General features: G+C 38.7%; 1 protein-coding gene and 1 long non-coding RNA gene across 2 annotated transcripts; one reads left to right on the top strand and one right to left on the bottom strand.

Annotated features, from left to right (window-relative positions):
• Positions 1-1386: 1386 nt before the first annotated feature.
• LOC107888280 (uncharacterized) lies at positions 1387-4134 on the bottom strand. Its single transcript, XR_001681329.2, has 3 exons — positions 3915-4134; positions 2123-2197; positions 1387-2036 (listed from the first exon to the last, which is right to left on the bottom strand). It is a non-coding gene; the product is annotated as an uncharacterized lncRNA (long non-coding RNA).
• A 7316-nt stretch (positions 4135-11450) lies between these two features.
• LOC121210051 (disease resistance protein RGA2-like) lies at positions 11451-14970 on the top strand. The gene is made up of 8 exons (XM_041082129.1): positions 11451-11505; positions 11587-11776; positions 11860-12303; positions 12394-12716; positions 12824-13281; positions 13591-13644; positions 13879-14073; positions 14497-14970. The coding sequence occupies exons 1-8, from the start codon at positions 11451-11453 to the stop codon at positions 14968-14970; spliced, it is 2193 nt and encodes a 730-aa protein (XP_040938063.1).
• The last annotated feature ends 4338 nt before the right edge of the window (positions 14971-19308 follow it).

Here is a 19308-nt window from a genome sequence, read left to right as displayed (position 1 = left end):
ATTGATGACAAATGATGCACATTTGGTCTTGTTATAATGTTACTTCATGCGCATAATTTTTTTGTTAAGTACTTATATATACCTTATTTTGTTGAGTAAATATCAAGCATTGATGGCATTTGGTTTAACCTATTAATTGTTTTTAAATGAATTCGTAAAATGGTCAATTGACTTTGTTAGTAAGTATAAGCAAATGAGTTGTTAAGTTTATATTTGAATTTGGCTTGGCAACATATTATTATACAGTTAAATTTTACTATATGAATGTTCAAAGGTTGTTGTGATCGTTTGGTAATTACCTCATAACCCTCTGGTGACGGAATCGGGTTAGGGGGTGTTACAGCATATGATTAGGGGATTGATCAAAACAATTTGGATGCATGTTTTGTATGTTTACTATAGATGATTATCAATGGTAAGTTAAATTACTGTTATACAAATTTACTAAGCATTAAATGCTTACTAGGTTTACTTTACTCTGTTTTATAGTGCTCGGAAGCTTTTCAAGGTTGGAGGTCGGTTGAAGTATCATCACACTATCCACAGCTCATCTCGGTATAAATAGAAACTTATTATAGTATAATGGCATGTATAGGCTAAAGTTGACATATGAGAGTTTGTAAATGTTTTAGTTGTAATTAGCCATTGGAATGGCTAAATGGTTAGTAATATTATGTTTAATATTTATGTATGCATGGGATTAAAATTATGGTAGTGGATGAAAGTATTTGAATTGATAAATGGAGATTTAAACATGTTTGAGTTATTATGTGATCAACTAAGTAAACCTGAATACATAAATAAATGATATGATATACATGCATAATATTGGTATTTGGCTTGGTTTGAATGTCTTGAATTGGTTTGGAAATGTGTTTCAAATGTTGTTGTAGGTGAAAAACAAAAAGGATGAGGAATAAGGCTTGGAAATGGCCTTATTCTGTCTATACGGGCAGAGACACGGGCGTGTGTCTCAGCCGTGTGTGATGCACGGCCATGCACACGGGCATGTGGCCAGGCTGTGTGTCCCCTGCACCTATTTTTCCAAAATTAAATTTACCACACTGCCTAACACACGGGCATGTGGCTGGCCGTGTGATGCAAGTCAGAGAGTTACACGGGTATGGACACGGGTTGGGACACGGCCGTGTGCCTTATATCAAATGCCCATACAGCCTGATAGACGAGTGTGTCACTTGGCCGTGTGAGCCACACAGCCCACCCACACGGGTGTGTATCCTTTCTTTTTAAGAAAAATTTTGAAATTTTATGAAAAATTCTATGAGTTTCCTATTTAGTCTCGACTTGATTCTAATGTATAAATTGGACCTCGAAGGTTCAATTAAGGGACAATATGATTGATTATGTATGGTTTCGAGTATGAATAATAATTGATCTGAATTATCTGTAAATATTCTATAAACTTTGGCGATGTTTTGTAACCATGTTCCGGTGACGGATATGGGTTAGGGGTGTTACAACGACAGATCCCCAACTTAGTTTTGCACATTCATTAAAGTCCATTAGATGTAGAAGCCACATTTCGTGCACTAAATTTCTAGATTTATTGGGCATTAAAATGCCATTGGTTAACCTCATGATGGATACTCGGGCATAATGTTGTATGACCTCCTCCGTTGCGTTGTCAGAAAGCTTATTGAAAATTTTCTCCAACTAGTTAATCGAAATCTGACCACCTAAGAACCTGTTCGGGACCTTCCCCAACATTGCCGTGCAAGGGTCTACTTTTCCCCGAACCACTGTTGATCCTGTGATAACTGGCCCATCCACCGGCAAACGAAATTGTAGCTCTACGTCCTCGAGTGTGATTGTACAATTTTCACATGGAAGGTAGAAAATTTGTGTTTCGGGCCTGCACCTTTCAACAATGTGCTAATTAATGTGGGATTGAGTTTATAGCCCCCTTGTATGTGAGACGCATGCAAGAATCTAGCCTCTTGTAGGTATTTAGAAGTTTTAAGGATTAGAGGCTCCCCCGTATTATATATGAACACCTCCAGCACACGATCGTCCGCCTATTTATAACATAAAATTTTTATTTAGATTTATAAAAAAATTTAACATAAATAAAAATAACAAAAATTTAAAAATAATGAATTACCGTTGCTAATTAGGCGGCCGAAATATGGTTGTCTCCGAAGCGGATTAGAGAGGCATTCATTCTCGAGAAATAGATCTGAACAAATAAAAGACGATATAATTAAATAAATAATGTTTTTAAATGAAAATATAAAAAAATTAAATAAAAAGCTTGACAAAGTTTGAGAGAAGGATGTGAATGAAAAAAAATGAAATTTAAGGGGTATTTATAGGTTAAAAAAAGTTATCGTTGGTTTTAATTTTTTTTATCATTTGGCACAGCAACAATAAAAAAATCGTTACGGTTACAGTAATAAAAAAATTACTAACAATATAGATAAAAATACATAAATACTTAAATATGAATTTGGTGGAGGGATTCAAATAAGTATTTTTTTAATTTTAAAGAAATTTCATAGGGATTCAAGAAAATTTAATCCTCAATTTCTCATGAATTTTTTGAATAAATATATTTTTTTAAACCCCATCAAGCAAAGCGAGTTCTTTAAATTACTTTTTGGAATCAATCACTACCAAATTCTACTAGCACCATAATCAAATAGTTGGTTGAGGGATTCAAATAAAAAAGCCTTTACTTATAGAAACATCTTTTGCTCCATTTCGGAGGCAAAGTGCACGGCTTTGAGGGATTTAAATGCTTAAGGTTAAGTGATACTTTATTGATCGATTTTTCCTCATTAAAAGAAGATGTGAAACAGAGTTTGGGTATGTCTGTAAAATAAAAAAGAAATTGACTTTGGTTGTGGGTTTAATGATGATTGATGAGTGCTTAATGATAAAGTGATGATGTAGTTTGGGTCTAGTATAGTTGGGTATCCATTTGGTATGGTATTTAGATTGTGAGGTTTGGGCAAGAGTATAAGAATAATGGGAAGCTTGAAGATGAATGAGGAAGGAGATGATGGGATGAATGTTGTTTTACAAAGTTGATCTCTTTTGTTTGGTTGACCAAAATATCTAGCAACAGGACAAAAATCTATTTTTTTCTTGTAAATTTTTTAATCGCTATGCTGTGTGGCGGCATATAACAAAAGTATGACATTTGTGGGGTTTTTTTTAATGATTTTAAATTATAACTAAGAAAACTTTACTTATTTTTATTTTAGATTTTGATTGATTTTTTTTCTAATTTTTATATTTTTGAATATTTTATTTATAAATTTTTAGAATTTGGACTAAATTAAAAAAATATGTAAACATTAAAGGTTAAATTTGTTGAGCTTTTAGAATTGGGACCATATAGCAATTAATACTTTATGCAACTTTATATATAATTTAAATATTTTATATTTTTATGTCCTTTTATAATAAATTATATATATTTCAAGATCTTAAAATTTTTGAATTTTTTTGAATTTGGACTAAATTGACAAAATGTGTAAATATTAAGGGTTAAATTTATTAATTTTTTCTAAAATTAGGACCAACTTGACAGAATGTACAAAGTGTTAATGACTAAATTTGTTATTATATTAATAAAAAAGACTACTACATTAGCAGTTCATTCAATGACCAAGGCATTTAATGTTGGAGTGACTAAAAATAACAAATAATCTAATGGAAGTAACTAAATTAATAAAAAAAAAGTTGGCTAAAATAGGAATGCATCAAAATTTGGGTGACTATCTGAATAATTTACCCTTTAAAATTTTTAGAATTATTATTAAAAAAAATTTAAAAGCATCAAATTAACATTTTAATTATAGTTTAGGGGCTGAATTAATTATAAACCCTTTAAATTTACATGCTCCATCAACCACTTAACTAAAATAACTTTAGTAATAATTATTTACCTTTAAAAAAAAGTGAAATGTCGTAATTTGATCTAGTCAAACTGTATGTGCTTAATTTCCACTGAAGGTACCCGCAACCATCCACATTCATTCTGTGTTTTCTTTTGCTGGTTCTTTGATTTCTAATCTAAAGTCTAACGGAGTCGAAGACAACAGTCCATATCCAATTCCACGCCTTACTGAATTTCTATTTCATATTGGCTAATGGCTTCTTCACTTCATTTTTGATTTCTTCTTGCTTGCTTCTTTCCTTTTACTATTTTCTTTTTTACTCTCTCTGACAGTCATCTGTAACCCCAAAGCAAAAAAAAGAAGAAAAGAAATGGAAGCTATTGGTACTGGAGCTGCTGCCAATGTCTCTTCCGAGACTGTGAAAGGTATCTTCCACCAAGTAAAACGTCATATTAGATATGTAATCTTCTACCAGAAAATTGTTGACAAGTTCAAGCAGAAACACAGTATTATAGTATCAAATCCACATGTGATTAGTGTGTAAATAGCTTAGAGGTTAGGCAGACAGTTACAAGCTGGTATTTGTTATATTTCTGTTAGTAGCAGTTTAGACTTGATTCTTCTATAGAAGCTTGTATTGTAAACAGATTAAAGGGTGAGTTAAATTTATTTACCTTGAGAATAATTTGTCTTCTCTATAGTTCTATTTTGCTATTCTTTCAGTGTTCTATCATGGTATCAGTCGCTCGGTGATCCATGGGCATGGCTAACACGCACAGTGCTGAATCTGACTCTGTTGAGCCTCATGGCTTAGTGTTCCTTGGTGATCGCGTGGTCACCTCATTTCCTCGATATGAGGTGGTCAAGCTGGATGAAGGCTCGTTTGTTCAATGGCAGCAGCAGGTCTGACTGATTCTTCGTGGCTACGGACTGTTTGGACTTCTTGATGGCTCGTTGGCGGCTCTGGCGTGATTTGTTCAATCCTCCAATGGAGATCTTGTTGTTAATCCGGCTGTTTCGGTCTTTGAACAACAAGACAGTTTACTTACCTCTTGGTTGTTATCGACAATCAGCTTTTCGTTTCTGTCCTCTTTTACGGATGTGCGCTCTGCTCGTAATGTTTGGATCGTGGCGACCAATTTGTTTGTGGCTGATTCCAGTGCGAAGCAATCACAGTTGCGCCATGAGCTTCATTCTCTCCGTAAAGGTAGCCTCTCAATTCGTTCGTATGTGAATAAGATTACAAGCTTGTGCGTTCTTCTTGCAGCATCGGGATCTCAAATCTCGGAGGATGAACGGACGGCGGTTCTTCTTGCCGGTCTCTCCTCTGAGTTTGATGCTATCATTTCGTCTGTCTCTCTCTCCACGAGCCTGCTGTCTTTTCAACGCATCATCGATGCCTTGCTCAAGTGTGAAGCCTGCCAAGTCCGGTCTGCTCAAGAGGTGTTGGTTGCTGCGAATGTGGTGGAGGGGTCGCCCCTTTCACCCACTGATGGTCCGTTTCATGGCGGAGGCCGTTCGTCTGTTCGGGGTCGAGGGCGTTCGTTTCGTCTGAAAGTCTAGTGCCAAATCTGCAGTAGGTATGGACATCTTGCGTAGTGGTGTTATTACCGGTACAATCGTGATGAGCAATCGTCGATCGACGCACCGATAGTTCGACGGAGTGGTTCTGTGTCTGGAATGGTTGGGCGAAGTGATGATCGAAATGATGGTCAATTTGGAGCAAATTGTTTTGGTCAAAATTGGAGTCCTTATGGTCAAAATTGGAGGCCATCTGTTTGGCCGAATTCTGCCTTTGATGGTTCTTCCCCACGTGGGCCACATGCAGGGAATCCATTTGTTTCCCATGGACCTAGACAGTATGATAATATTGGCCCAAATTCCTTTGGTAATGGGCGTGAATTTGATAGTGGACAATATGCCGTGGGTTTCCAATTTAATAATGAGACTTTGGGTCGATTGTGTGGTAACATGGATTCTAGGCCACGCAGGCCTAGTGGGTCGACTCGCTCCCATCTCACTGATAGACAATTTGTTCCTGAGCCCTCTGCCAATTGTATTGATGTTGGCTGCTCTTGGCAGACTGTTCGTGAGGCCCCTTGGCTAACAAAATTGCGTGCTCGTGTGTTTAGTGTTGCCTCATCTCTATATGATTCGTCTCAATTTGTTGGGCTTCCTCCTAGAATTCCTGAGTTGCACGCTTCTGATTATTCTAGTGCTACCGAGTATGACTCCAATTTTAACTCTACTGATTCTTATGTTTCGGTATGAGGCACGTCCTGGTGTCCGGATTCGGGGGCTACTCATCACATGTGTTGCAATGCTTCGAATTTGCATGGCACCACTCCGTATACAGGTAATTCATCTCTTTTAATGGGTAATGGGGTGTTCACTCCAATTTCCTCTGTTGGGAGTACAACTATCCCTACAACGCAGAAGTTGCTCCATCTCTCAAATGTGCTATGTGTGCCAAGCATTCAGAAAAATTTATTGTCTGTTTCTAAGTTTGCTACTGATAACAATGTATTTTTTGAATTTCACCCCTCATATTGTGTGATTAAGGACATCCAGACACAGGAAATATTAATGCGGGGCCAAGTTCATGATGGACTCTATCAGTTCTCAGCGGGATCGAGCGGTTCTCCGTCTGCTCATAATGCTCTTGTTCAATGTTCCTCTACAACCGATGATGTTTTTAGCTTGTGGCATAAGAGACTGGGTCATCTTGCTTGATAAACACATTAATTTACATAATTCATGTGTCTAAATTGTTTTATTTCTGAACTAATCCCTGCTTAATTGGTGTTTTTATGATTTAATCTTGTCAGGGATGCAATTGGTCAAAAACGAGCAAAAAGGGGCCAAATTGAAGGACAAATCATTGAGTTGGGGCCAAATCATAAAGATGGGAAGGCCAAGGACCTAACATCAAAATTTAACTTTGTAAATAGCTAAAAATAGAAGATATTATTTTATTTTGTTTTATTTATTTTTATTTTATTATTTTAGGATTAAGTTATTTTTAGTAAACCCTATCTATATAAATAGGGGCTTTTAGTTCTTAGAAAATCATCTCTTGTCTTTGTATTCCTACTTCTATTTGGAATAGAAATACTCTTCTTTTCCCTTTTCAACTTGGAGTTTAGCATTCTGTCAATTTTCATTTGTTTTGTTTCTTTTCTCAAATTGGTTCAATTGCCTTCCAAGTCCCCTTCCATTCCAAAATTCCATCATCCTTCACACCAAGCCAAAACACAATCCACAACCTTCAAGCATGATTAGATTCATGCCACACTAAACCCCTTTCAGTTTTAAGCGGTGTTAACCCTGTCAAAAACCTGTAAGTTACGAACCCGAGCTGTTTAACTCCTAATTTTTTATATTTATTATTTCTCCGGATTAAGAGTATGACTTCGTCAACTCACAAAGTCAAGTCAATACTAAGTCAAAAAAGACGTCGTTTGAGTTAGTGTGGCTAGACGTACAGTTGGAATTCCGAAAGGATCGATTGTCTAATTGGTCTTCCATGAACACATTGGCGTGCCAAGTGGGGATTGCTGTTTGGTTCCGTCAAGGGAAGTTGTAACCAAATTTAAATGTCCCAACGTTTGAGGGCATTGGTTCGAGCTAGGCTTTTCTAAAACGCAAAGTTGCCGGAGTTCTAAATTACGAACGTTTCATAGGTTGTTCGATCGGTAAGGGTTAGTTATAGGATGTTCTATAACTAATTTACACAAGGAAGGGTTGGTGTCCGAGGCGTCCTTGGTAGCTATAACTAGCTTATTGGAAAAGCGGAGTTCACCTAATTTCGAAGATCGGGTCAAAGACGAAAAAACCCGTGCTTAAGTCTTAGCTAAGTTTAATTGATTTTTTTCAGATTACTTTGTTGTTTATTTTTTACATTTTATGCTTTTTTGTGTTTATTTCAGGTTTCATATTTTATCCCCCCTAAACATCGTGGGCACGACAACTGCCCAGACATAAATCTGGTCGAGAGATAAATAATTTTCAGTAAACCCAATCTCTGTGGGATCGACCCTACTCCCTATACTGCTTTAATTTACAAATTAGGTGTAGGTTTATATTGGTGGAATCGACAGCCATCACTGCTCCTAATATTGTAAAGGCTGTCCTTGACAAATGTCATATTACTGTAAATAAAAGTCACCTTGATAATGTTTGTGTTGCGTGTCAGAAAGGAAAATCTCATCAATTGCCTTTTCCTCGTTCCAGTACTGAGTATGTTGATTTGTTTGAATTGGTTGTTTCTGATGTGTGAGGCCCGGATGTGGTTCCATGTAAAGGTAATTTGTATTACGTTTCTTTCGTTGATATGACTAGTCGATTTACTTGGGTGTATCTAATCAATCGTAAATCTCAGGCTGTAAAATGTTTCGGTCAATTTCAGAAGATGGTTCGCACACAGTTCGGGAAGTGTATTAAGAAATTTCAAAGCGATTGGGGAGGTGAGTTTCGCGCTTTTTTTCGGTACTGGCCCGTCAGGGGATTCTTCATCGTGTTTCCTGTCCTTACACGTCTGAGCAGAATGGTGTCGCTGAGCGTAAACATAGACATGTTGTGGAGACTGGTCTTGCTCTTCTGGCCCAGGCTAATCTACCTATGAAGTACTGGGGTTATGCGTTCTGTAGTGCCGTCCATCTTATCAATCGCTTACCCACTCCTGTCTTGGCTGGACGATCTCCATATCAACGTTTGTTTGGTCATGACCCGACTTATGATCATCTCAGAGTGTTTAGTTGTTGTTGTTTTTTGCACTTATGCTGTTTGGTAAACACAAGCTTGAGTTTCAGTCCCAACCATCTACGTTCCTGGGGTATAGTGCGCATCATAAAGGTTATTTTTGTCTAACACCTGATGATAAGGTTATTGCTTCTCGGTATGTTGCGTTTGATGAAACTCGATTTCTGTTTTCGCTCTCGTCTCCTACTAGTGCTCAGGCGTCTCCGGGTAATCCTACGTATGTTCCTGTTGTTCGATCATTTACCACTACGAACACTGGTTTGTCTTCTACACCTCCACCGGAGGGTGCTTTAGGAAGTCCTGCTAGTGATTCAGGGACTGCTGTTCCAGAAACGACTCCCTCAGAGACTGGTGTTCAAGACGAAGCTACCGTTATTTCTGTTGTTCCTGCTGAGCATGTCTCTCTCTTTCCTATTTCTACTACCAATACACATGGTATGATTACTCAGTCTAAAGCTGGTATTTTTAAACCCAAAGCTTTGTGTGCCGACAATATTGACCTTGAGCCAAGTTCTGTTGAGGAGGCTCTTGCTCATCCAGATTGGCGGTCGGCTGTTTAAGCTGAATATGATGCTTTGATAGCTAACTCTACATGGAAGCTTTGTTCTCTCCCTCCTGGTCGAAAGGCGATTGGTTGCAAGTGGTTGTCTAAAATAAAGAAAAATCTTGATGGCACAATTAATCACCGTAAGGCACGCTTAGTGGCCATGGGCTGTTCACAGGTGCCTGGCTGTGATTTTACAGAGACATTCAGTCCGGTGATCAAACCTGCTACCATTTGTGTTATTCTCTCTATTGCTGTCACAAAGGGCTGGCCACTCCGGCAAGTTGATGTCAATAATGCCTTTCTGAATGGTGATCTAGTTGATGACGTGTACATGAGCAGCCTCCAGGTTTTGTGCATCATGGCTCTAGTGGTGAGACGCTGGTGTGTCATCTGACTAAAGCTTTATATGGTTTACGACAAGTTCCTCGTGCCTGGTTTGACAAGTTAAAACAGTTTCTTGTTTCTACTGGTTTTACATTGTCCAAATCAGATGCCTCGTTGTTTGTTCGTTCTGCCTCTGATTACACTTTGTATGTGCTTGTCTATGTGGATGATATTGTTATTACAGGTGGTTCCTCTGATGGAATAGATAGTTTGTTCAGTAGCTACACAACAAGTTCGCTCTAAAGGATATGGGTGACCTTCATTATTTTTTGGGGTTTGAGGTCAGTCGGTCTTCCTCTAGTAGTCTTCACCTATGTCAGCACAAATACATTCGTGAGCTTTTTGCCCGGAGTTCTATGTCTACTGCTAAAAGTGTTCATACCCCGATGGTCAACTCTTCCATGTTATCAAAGGATGAGGGTGATTATCTTGTTGATCAAACTGAATATCATAGTTTAGCTGGTGCCCTTTAGTATATTGTGTTAACTCGGCCTGATATTGCCTATGCTGTTAATAGGGTGTGTCAGTTTATGCATGCTCCCACTAATCTGCACTTGGTAGCATTAAAACGTATTCTTAGGTATTTGTGTGGTACTCTCTCTTATGGATTACTTTTTCGATGGTTTGAGCGGCTTTCCTTGGTCGGTTATGCCGATTCAAATTGGGGGCTTGATTTTGATGATCGTCGGTCCACTACGGGATTCTGTGTATACTATGGTTATACACCTATATCTTGGTGTTCCAAGAAACAACAAGTTGTCTCTCGGTCTACGACCGAGGCTAAATATCGTAGTTTACCTGCTGCCACTAGTGATGTTGCTTGGCTAACTTCTCTCTTAACAGAGTTAAAACTAAGTTCTGCTGATCCTCCGACAGTGTCGTGTGATAATTCGAGTGCCGTTGCTGTTGCAGCCAATCCAGTTCTGCACTCCAAGTTTAAACATGTTGAACTTGATCTGTTTTTGTCCGGGAAAAGGTGGCTAATGGCAAGTTAGTTGTTGGTGAAGTTCCTGTCTGTGACCAAGTGGCCGATATTCTCACTAAACCATTGTCTATGTCGTTCTTTACTCGGTTTCTTTATTCTTTTCGGGTCGTTCCATTTGAGGAAGTTGGATGAATGTTATAGTATCAAATCCACATGTGATTAGTGTGTAAATAGCTTAGTGGTTAGGCAGACAGTTACAAGCTGGTATTTGTTATATTTCTGTTAGCAGCAGTTTAGACTTGATTCTTCTATATAAGCTTGTATTGTAAACAGATGAAAGGGTGAGTTAAATTTCTTTACCTTGAGAATAATTCTTCTCTCTATAGTTCTATTTTGCTGTTCTTTCAGTGTTCTATCACACAGGACGTTGATTGCAAAAAGAACTAGTGTGCAGCAAGATGTTGATGTTGCAGAAAGGAATGGGGAGAAGAGTAAAGCCGATGTCCTGGATTGGAGCCATAGAGTGGAGAAGGTTGTCACTGAACAGGAGAAGAAAGTGAAGGATCTTGAAGTCAAAGCAAAGGCCAAGTGCTTCTTTGGCTTGTGTCCCAAGCCCAACATCAAGTCTCGCTACCAGCTTAGCAGGAAAGCAGAAGAAGCTGCTGCTACTTTTGATGAGCTTATCAAAGATTGCCAATTTAAGCGCTTGGGATACCGTGATGTTCCTGAGCCCATAGTCCATACAGACTTTGAGGCCTTTAAATCAAGAGAGGAGGTTTTCAATGATATCATGGAGTCACTGAAAGATGCAACAACAGGAATGATTGGAGTGTAGGGGATGGCTGGTGTGGGCAAAACATCGCTGGTCAACGAAGTTGAGAGACAACTCCATGATGTTAAGTTATTCGATTCAGTAGTTAGGGCAATTATATCTCGAATTCCTGACATTAAGGAAGTCCAAGACTAAATGGCTTACTCATTGGGTTTGAAGCTTGAAGAAAACAGTCCGGTTGTAAGAGCCGGTAGATTGTGTGAAAGGTTAAGGAAGTAGAAAAATGTTCTTATTATTTTGGATGATCTTTGGAAGAAACTGGATCTAGCAGAAGTCGGAATTCCATTTGGAAGTCAACACAAAGGATACAAAATACTGTTGACCTCAAGATATCAAAATGTTTTAAGCAATGGGATGGATGCTACAAAGACCTTTGCAATTGGTGATTTAGATGACGGAGAAGCTTGGGAGTTCTTTAAGAAGATGGCCGGGGACAGTTTTGAAAGTGATGAGCAATTGAGGTAGCCAAGAAATGTGCAAGATTACCGCTCGCCCTTGCAACAGTTGCAAGGGCGTTGCGAAATAGAAGTTTGTTTGTTTGAAGGGATGCTTTACAACAACTACAGAGGCCTTACTTAAACAAAAGCTCGTGTGAGATATCTGCTGAGGTACATTTGGCTATTGAGTTGAGTATCAATCTTTTATCGAGTGAAGACCTCAAGCAGATTTTCCTGCTTTGTAGTTTACTGCGTCGTGACACTAGGATTGAAGACTTGTTGAGATATGCTTGTGGTTTGGGTCTAATTAAAGGCGTCAACACCATGAAAGCAGCACGAGATAGGCTATTAAAAATAATGAGTACCCTCAAAGAATCTTGTTTGTTACTTGATAGTAAAAGTACCAATGAGGAGTACTTTGATGTGCACGATATTACTTATATTGTGGCCAAATCAATCGTTTCAAAGGACAATCAAGTGCTTGCTTTAACAGAGGAGGATAATGATGAGGATGTAGTAACAGATTGGCCAAATGGAGAGTCAATGAAAGAGTGCAACAAGGTTATTTTGTAGAATCCTAGTATTTACAAGCTTCCTGACCAGTTGAATTGTCCGCAACTTTTTCTTTTCCTTTTGTTTAGCGAGGATCTCTCCTTGACGTTGCCAGATAACTTCTTCAAGGAAGCAGAAAATCTTAAAGTCTTAGATTTGACTGGCGTGCAATTTTCCTTTTTACCTTCATCAATTGGTCTCCTAACTAGCCTCAGTACATTGTGCCTAGATTACTGCAAGATGGGAGACAACCTAACCATTATTGGAGCACTCAAGAACTTAAATGTGCTTAGCCTTTTGCAATCTGATATCAAAATTGTACCCAAAGAAATTGGGCAATTGTTGAAGCTAAAGTTGTTAGATGTAAGTGGTTGTACTAAACCCGAAAAAGTTTCAGCTGACGTCTTGCCACGTTTGTCAAAATTAGAAGAACTATATAGGGTGCCACTTCTATTCAATGGGGACAACCCAATGCTAGTCTTGCTGAACTGAACACACTGTCTCATTTGTCCACTTTAGAAGTTCAAATTCCGGACGCCGAGGCTGCCCCACAGGATTTTTTTCGAAAGTTGCAAAAGTTGGAAAGATACAAGATTTTCATAGGAAAGGAATGGGAGCGGTTTGGCTACTATCAATATTTAAGAACCTTAAAACTCAGGCTAAACACAAGCATTGATGATTTGGATCATGGAATTAAGATATTGGTAGGGAGAACTCAAGCTTTAGAATTGGATGAACTGAAAGGTGTGAAGATTGCACTGAAGGAGTTAACAGATGAGGAAAGGCTATCACATTTGCAGAATCTGCATATCCAAAATGGTTTCGATATTGAATCTATCACTAATGATAGAAATGAATTGCCAGGATTGCAGTCTTTGACATTGCAGGGTCTTCCTCAACTCGTTGGCTTTTGCGCTCAAGACAAAATCGATGCTACCTCATTGCCTCAACTTGAATTGCCACTGTTCGAAGAAAAGGTATCTATAATTCAGTATCTTTCAAGGCTTTCTTTCCTTGTTCTGAATCATGCCGTATTGCTCTTGCGTTATTGCTTAGTTATGTGAGATTTTTTTTCCCTTTTTCGGATCATATGATGGGTTCTTCTGTCACCAATGCTCTCAACATATTTTATATTTACCAGAAATTTTCTATCATATGACACTTTTTATTGGTTGGCAGACTTTATTTTTTTTTATTGTATTTGGTAATTGCAAAAGTAGAATTATATATTCATTTTTTGTACAATATTTATTTGAAAGTAGAATTAACTATGTGTATGGTTGTAGATATGGTTCCCTTTTTTGGAGAAATTGCAGTTGTCATCGCTTAATGTTACAAGGGTATGGCACAACCAATTATCAAATGTATCTTTTTACACTCATGACAAGCTAACCACATTGATAATCGAGGATTGTGGAAACATAAAATACCTGTTATCATTTTCTATGGCTAAATATCTAGTTCATCTCAAATATTTTGAGATAACTAAGTGCAACTGCCTAGAGGAGATAATTTTTTGGGAGGATATAGAAGAAGAAACTCAAGCTTCCTTGACTTTATCATTATTTCCTCAGTTACAGTCCTTAGAGCTAAAGGATCTTCAGCATTTGAGTGGATTTTGCTTCAGTTCTCAAAATAAAGTTATTGAATTTCCATTTATGAAGTCAATGACGATATACAACTGTCCAAACTTGGAGGGTTTCATAAGCAGATATACAAGGGAAGGGAACCAACGAATCTCTAGTCAAGGTGATCTGTTTGACAATAAGGTGGGTTAATTCTTAATTTTTAGGTTTATTCATTTTCTCCTTGTTGACTTTGGCTTTAATGGTTTAGTGAAAGGAAAATTAAAAGGATGAAAAATTAAAGGAGTAAAAGATAGAAAATATATATTTTTCTTTTTATTCATTTCTTGGTACAGTTGAAAATGAGATGAATGAAAATGGAATTTTTGAAAAATGCATATTTTTAGACTAACAAGCATCTCTCTCATTTTTTCTCTTATTACTTCAATTTGTAATGATTTGTTTTTATGCATTAGGATAAAAAATGAACATTTCTCTTATTTTTTTCATCTCTTTTTTTCACTAATTATACTAAAAAATAAATGTTTTTTTCACTTTTCCACAAACCCACACAATAAATGAAAAAAACAACTAGCTTCTAATTTCATTATATTGGCACGAGTGCAGGTTGCATTTCCCAAACTACAACATTTGACAGTTGAAGGATGCGATAAGTTGTTAACCATTTTCCCATCTAATATGCTGACAACATTTCGAAGGCTGCACCAACAGCAAGTATTTGAAATCATGCATGAAGAAGAAGAAACCACTTTACTTGCAACCGCTCAACTAAGAGAATTGTATATTAGAGGATTGCCAAAGTTGAAATATATTTGGAAAAATGATCCCAAAGGAATTTTTTCATTTAAAAAAATCTGTGCAATATCTGTTATGGATTGTCGAAGTTTGAAGAATGTATTTCCAGCCTCAGTAGCCAAAGACCTACCACAACTTGGTTATCCTTCAATATTTGATTATGGAGTGGAGGAGATTGTTTCCAAATTAGAGGAAGGATCAGAATCGGAAACGGCCGTCAATTTCGAGTTTGATCAACTATACACCCTGATACTTTTGAGGCTACCAGAATTGAAATATTATTGAAGCAATGGTTAGCATGTAGCAATCAGATGTTTTATTATTATTACTATTATTATTATTATTTGGATGTAATGATGTAACTTAGTTGTATTCCAACTAAGTTTGTTAGTGGTAGTAGGTGTGATTTATTTTAAGTGGATGTAATGATGAAACTTAGTTGTATTCCAACTAAGTTGTCAAGTTGTAAGCTTGTATAAATAGGCTTTATGCCATTTTAAAAATATGAATGAATTCAATCAAGATTTCATCCATATACTCTCTATTTTAGCTTTGCTTAAAATTTATTTCATTTTTCTTCTTTGTTTCTGCCGCAAGTCTCGATTCTTGCTCGGCAAGCTTTTTGTTGAACCTTGCTATTTGTTGCACTTAGCTCCAACAATTGGTATCAAGAGCCTATTTCTTAAGGGATCTGTTATACAAATTCATGGCTTCATCAAGCTTTTCACCAGCTGCACCTCAAGTTTTCAATGGAGAAGGCTACCACATATGAGTGGTTAAAATGAAGACCTACCTACAAGCTTTCGATCTGTGGGAGGTAGTTAACTCAGATGTTGAACCAGAGCCACTTAGAGGCAATCCAACAGTGGCTCAAATCAGACAGCATGCTGATGAGAGGACCAAGAGGCACAAAGCCATGTCTTGCATCCAGAACTCAGTGTCAGATGTGATTTTCACAAGGATTATGGCCTGTGAATCACCAAAACAAGCTGGGACAAGTTGCAAGAGGAGTTTCAAGGGACAGAGAGGACAAGGCAGCAACAGTTGCTGAACTTAAGGAGAGATTTCGATAATTTGAAGATGAAGGAAGAAGAAACTATCAAGCAGTACTCTGACAGGATTATGGCTGTGGTTAACAGCATAAGGCTCATTGGAGAGCAGCTCAAGGAAGCTAGGATAGTGGAGAAGGTTATTGCAACTCTGCCCGAGAGGTATGAGGCAAAAATCTCATCTCTCGAGGACTCAAGGGACCTGTACACCATCTCCCTGACAGAGTTGATCAATGCTTTATATGCTCAAGAGCAAAGAAGAGCAAGCAGACTGGAGGAGCATCAAGAAGGTGCCTTTCAGGCAAGAACAAACACTACCTACAAAGGCAAGAAGGCCTGGAGAGACAAGCCAAGGACTGATGTTGCAAGAAAAGAGGGTCAGACTTGCAAGCACTGCAGAAGGGCTGGTCATCTAAAAGAAAAATGCTGGTTCAATCCAGATGCTGTATGTCAGCATTGTAAAAAGAAGGGTCATGTTGAGAGAGTCTGCAAGAGCAAGGCCAAATCAAGGCAGAGTCAATTTCAATAGAAGAAAGCTGAGGCTCGAGTAGCTAAGGAGGACAGTGACCAAGAGGAGCAAGTTTTTGCTGTGTTATGCTCAGCTGCTCAAGAAAGGTTCTCATCTGGTTGGCTTCTAGACAGTGGATGCACCAACCACATGACACCTGATGCTGCAATCTTCAAGTCTTTAGACAGAAGCTGCAGAACTAAAGTCAAGATAGGAAATGGACATTTTATTCAAGCTGAAGGCAAGGGTGATGTGCTGATATGCACCCCCACAGGTGCCAAAATGATTTCAAATGTGCTTTTGGTGCCTGAAATTGACAGAAACTTGCTCAGCATAGCTCAGTTGCTGGAGAAAGGTTATTCTGTTGTGTTCAAAGACAACCAATGCCAAATCAATGATCCAAGTGGATCCAAGCTGATGGCAGTTCCTATGGCTAATAAGAGCTTTGTAGTTGACTGGACCAGGGAGTCAGACATTGCCTACACAGTCACATCACATGAATCCAAGCTTTGGCATCAAAGACTGGGACATGCCAACTTCAGATCGATGGCTCGAATGGTCAGAGAGGACTTGGCTGAAAACTTCATCAACTCAGTGGATCATGATGATGTGTGTGAAGTGTGTCAGCTAGGAAAACAGGTCAGACTCCCATTTCCCTCGAATCAAGCCTGGAGAGCCTCTGAAAAACTCCAACTGGTGCACATTGATGTGTGTGGCCCTATGAGGAATGAGTCATTAAGTGGAAACAGGTACTTCATACTGTTCATTGATGATTTTTCAAGATATTGCTGGCTTTACTTCCTAAAACAGAAATCAGAGGCGGCCTCAGTGTTTTGGAAGTTCAAGACTGTTGCTGAGACTGAAACAGGTTGCAAGCTGAAGTCCATAAGGTCTGATAATGGGACTGAGTACACCTCAGCTCAGTTCCAAGCCTTCTGTGATAAGGCAGGCATCAAACATCAACTTACCAACACATATACACCTCAGCAAAATGGTGTAAGTGAAAGGAAGAATAGGAGTTTGATGGATATGGCCAGGTGCTTGATGATTCAGAAGAATCTGCCTAAAGCACTATGGGCAGAGGCAGTTAACACTGCAAACTACATTCAAAATAGGCTTCCAACCAAGGCCTTGGATCAGAAGACTCCATTCGAAGCCTGGTTTGGATTCAAGCCATCACTGGCTCATCTGAAGGTCTTTGGATGCATCTGTTATGCTCATGTACCTGCTGTTAAAAGGGACAAATTGTTTGAAAGGGCTCGACCTGGTATTTTGGTGGGCTACAGCACTGTTAAGAAGGGCTATAGGATCTTGGATCCTTCAACAAAGAAAGTGTCAGTCAGTAGGGATGTGGTATTTGATGAAAAGTCATGTTGGAACTGGGAAAAACATGAACCTGAGGAAGTTTCAGAAGGACTTGCAGCAGATCAAGCTGAGCCAGATCAAAATGTTCCTGAAATGGACATTGATGATGAACCAGTTAGAGGAACAAGACTATTGACTGAGATTTATGAAAGAGCTCATGTAGCCATAGCTGAACCAAGCAATTTTGAAGAGGCTGAAGCTCAGCAAGAGTGGAAGCAGGCAATGGCTGAGGAGATTAGCATGATTGAGAAGAACCAGACCTGGGAATTAGTTGAAAGGCCAGTCAAAAGGAAGATAATTGGGGTGAAATGGGTGTACAAAGCCAAGCAAAATGCTGATGGTACCTTGAACAAACTGAAAGCAAGGCTAGTTGTCAAGGGGTTCAGTCAGAGGTATGGCCTGGACTACCTGGAGACCTTTGCACCAGTGGCTAGGCTAGACACCATCAGATTACTGATTGCCTTAGCAGCACAACTCGAGTGGAAGATCCATCAACTCGATGTGAAATCAGCCTTTCTGAATGGTTTCTTAGATGAAGAGATCTATGTTGAACAACCACAAGGGTTTGAGATAGCTGGCAGAGAGCATATGGTCTACAAACTGAAGAAGGCCCTATATGGCTTAAAACAGGCTCCAAGGGCCTGGTACAGCAGAATCGATGGCTACTTGACTAATTTGGGATTCGATCGAAGCAAGAGTGAGCCAACACTGTATGTCAAGAAGCAAGGGACACAAACACAGCTCATTGTATCCCTATATGTTGATGACCTGCTGGTGACAGGAGGAGATTGAGCAGTGCTGGTCGATTTCAAGACCAAGATGCAAGAAGTATTTGAAATGTCTGATCTAGGGGAAATGTCTTATTTCCTTGGAATAGAGGTGACTCAAGCACAAAATGGGATATTTCTAAGTCAGAGAAACTTTGCCACAAAGATTCTGACCAAGTTCTCCATGCAAAACAGTAAAGCAACTAAAACACCTGTTGCTGTTGGAGAAAAACTATCGAGCCAAGGTGATTTTGAGAAGGTTTGTGAAACATCCTACAGAAGTCTAGTTGGTTGTTTGTTATATTTAACTGCCACTAGACCAGACATAATGTATGCTGTAGGATTGCTCTCAAGGTTCTTGCATTGTTGCAATAAAAAGCATTTACAAGCTGCTAAGAGAGTGCTTAGATATGTCAAAGGCACTTTGAGCTATGGTTTAAGGTACAGCAAGGAAGGAAATCTGAAGCTGGTTGGCTACACTGATAGTGACTGGGCTGGCTCGATAGATGACATGAAAAGCACCTCAGGGTATGCTTTCAACCTTGGTTCAGCCATGTTTTGCTGGAGCTCGAAGAAGCAAAGTCTCGTGGCTCAATCTACTGCTGAAGCAGAATATGTGGCAGCTGCAAGTGCTGTCAACCAAGCCATTTGGCTAAGGAAAATCTTAGCTGATTTGAAAGTGCATCAAAAGGAAGCTACTGAGATCTTCTGTGACAACCAATCTTCAGTTGCAATTGCTAAAAATCCAGTGTTCCATGGAAGAACAAAGCATTTCAGCATCAAGTTGCATGTTGTTCGAGAAATGGAGCAAGCTCAGGAAGTGAAGCTGATCCATTGTAATTCTGAGGATCAACTTGCAGACATTTTGACTAAAGCCCTTAATGTCACAAGGTTCGAATGTCTAAGAAGGAAGCTAGGTGTTTGCTCCATGCAA

The sequence above is a fragment of the Gossypium hirsutum genome, chromosome A11 (assembly GCF_007990345.1).
Source record: "Gossypium hirsutum isolate 1008001.06 chromosome A11, Gossypium_hirsutum_v2.1, whole genome shotgun sequence".
NCBI classification, from domain to species: Eukaryota; Viridiplantae; Streptophyta; class Magnoliopsida; order Malvales; family Malvaceae; genus Gossypium; species Gossypium hirsutum.
The sequence above is the reverse complement of the archived record's forward strand: the minus strand, read 5'-3'. Positions and strand labels throughout refer to the sequence as shown.

Bases quoted from the DNA above. Each gene is read 5' to 3' on its own strand.
- LOC121210051 (XM_041082129.1), top strand. From the start codon at position 11,451: ATGGCTTACTCATTGGGTTTGAAGCTTGAAGAAAACAGTCCGGTTGTA. The intron at 11,506-11,586 runs GTAGATTGTGTG...TGGATCTAGCAG, and splicing joins CAGTCCGGTTGTAAGAGCCG to AAGTCGGAATTCCATTTGGA. The intron at 14,074-14,496 runs GTGGGTTAATTC...GCACGAGTGCAG, and splicing joins GTGATCTGTTTGACAATAAG to GTTGCATTTCCCAAACTACA.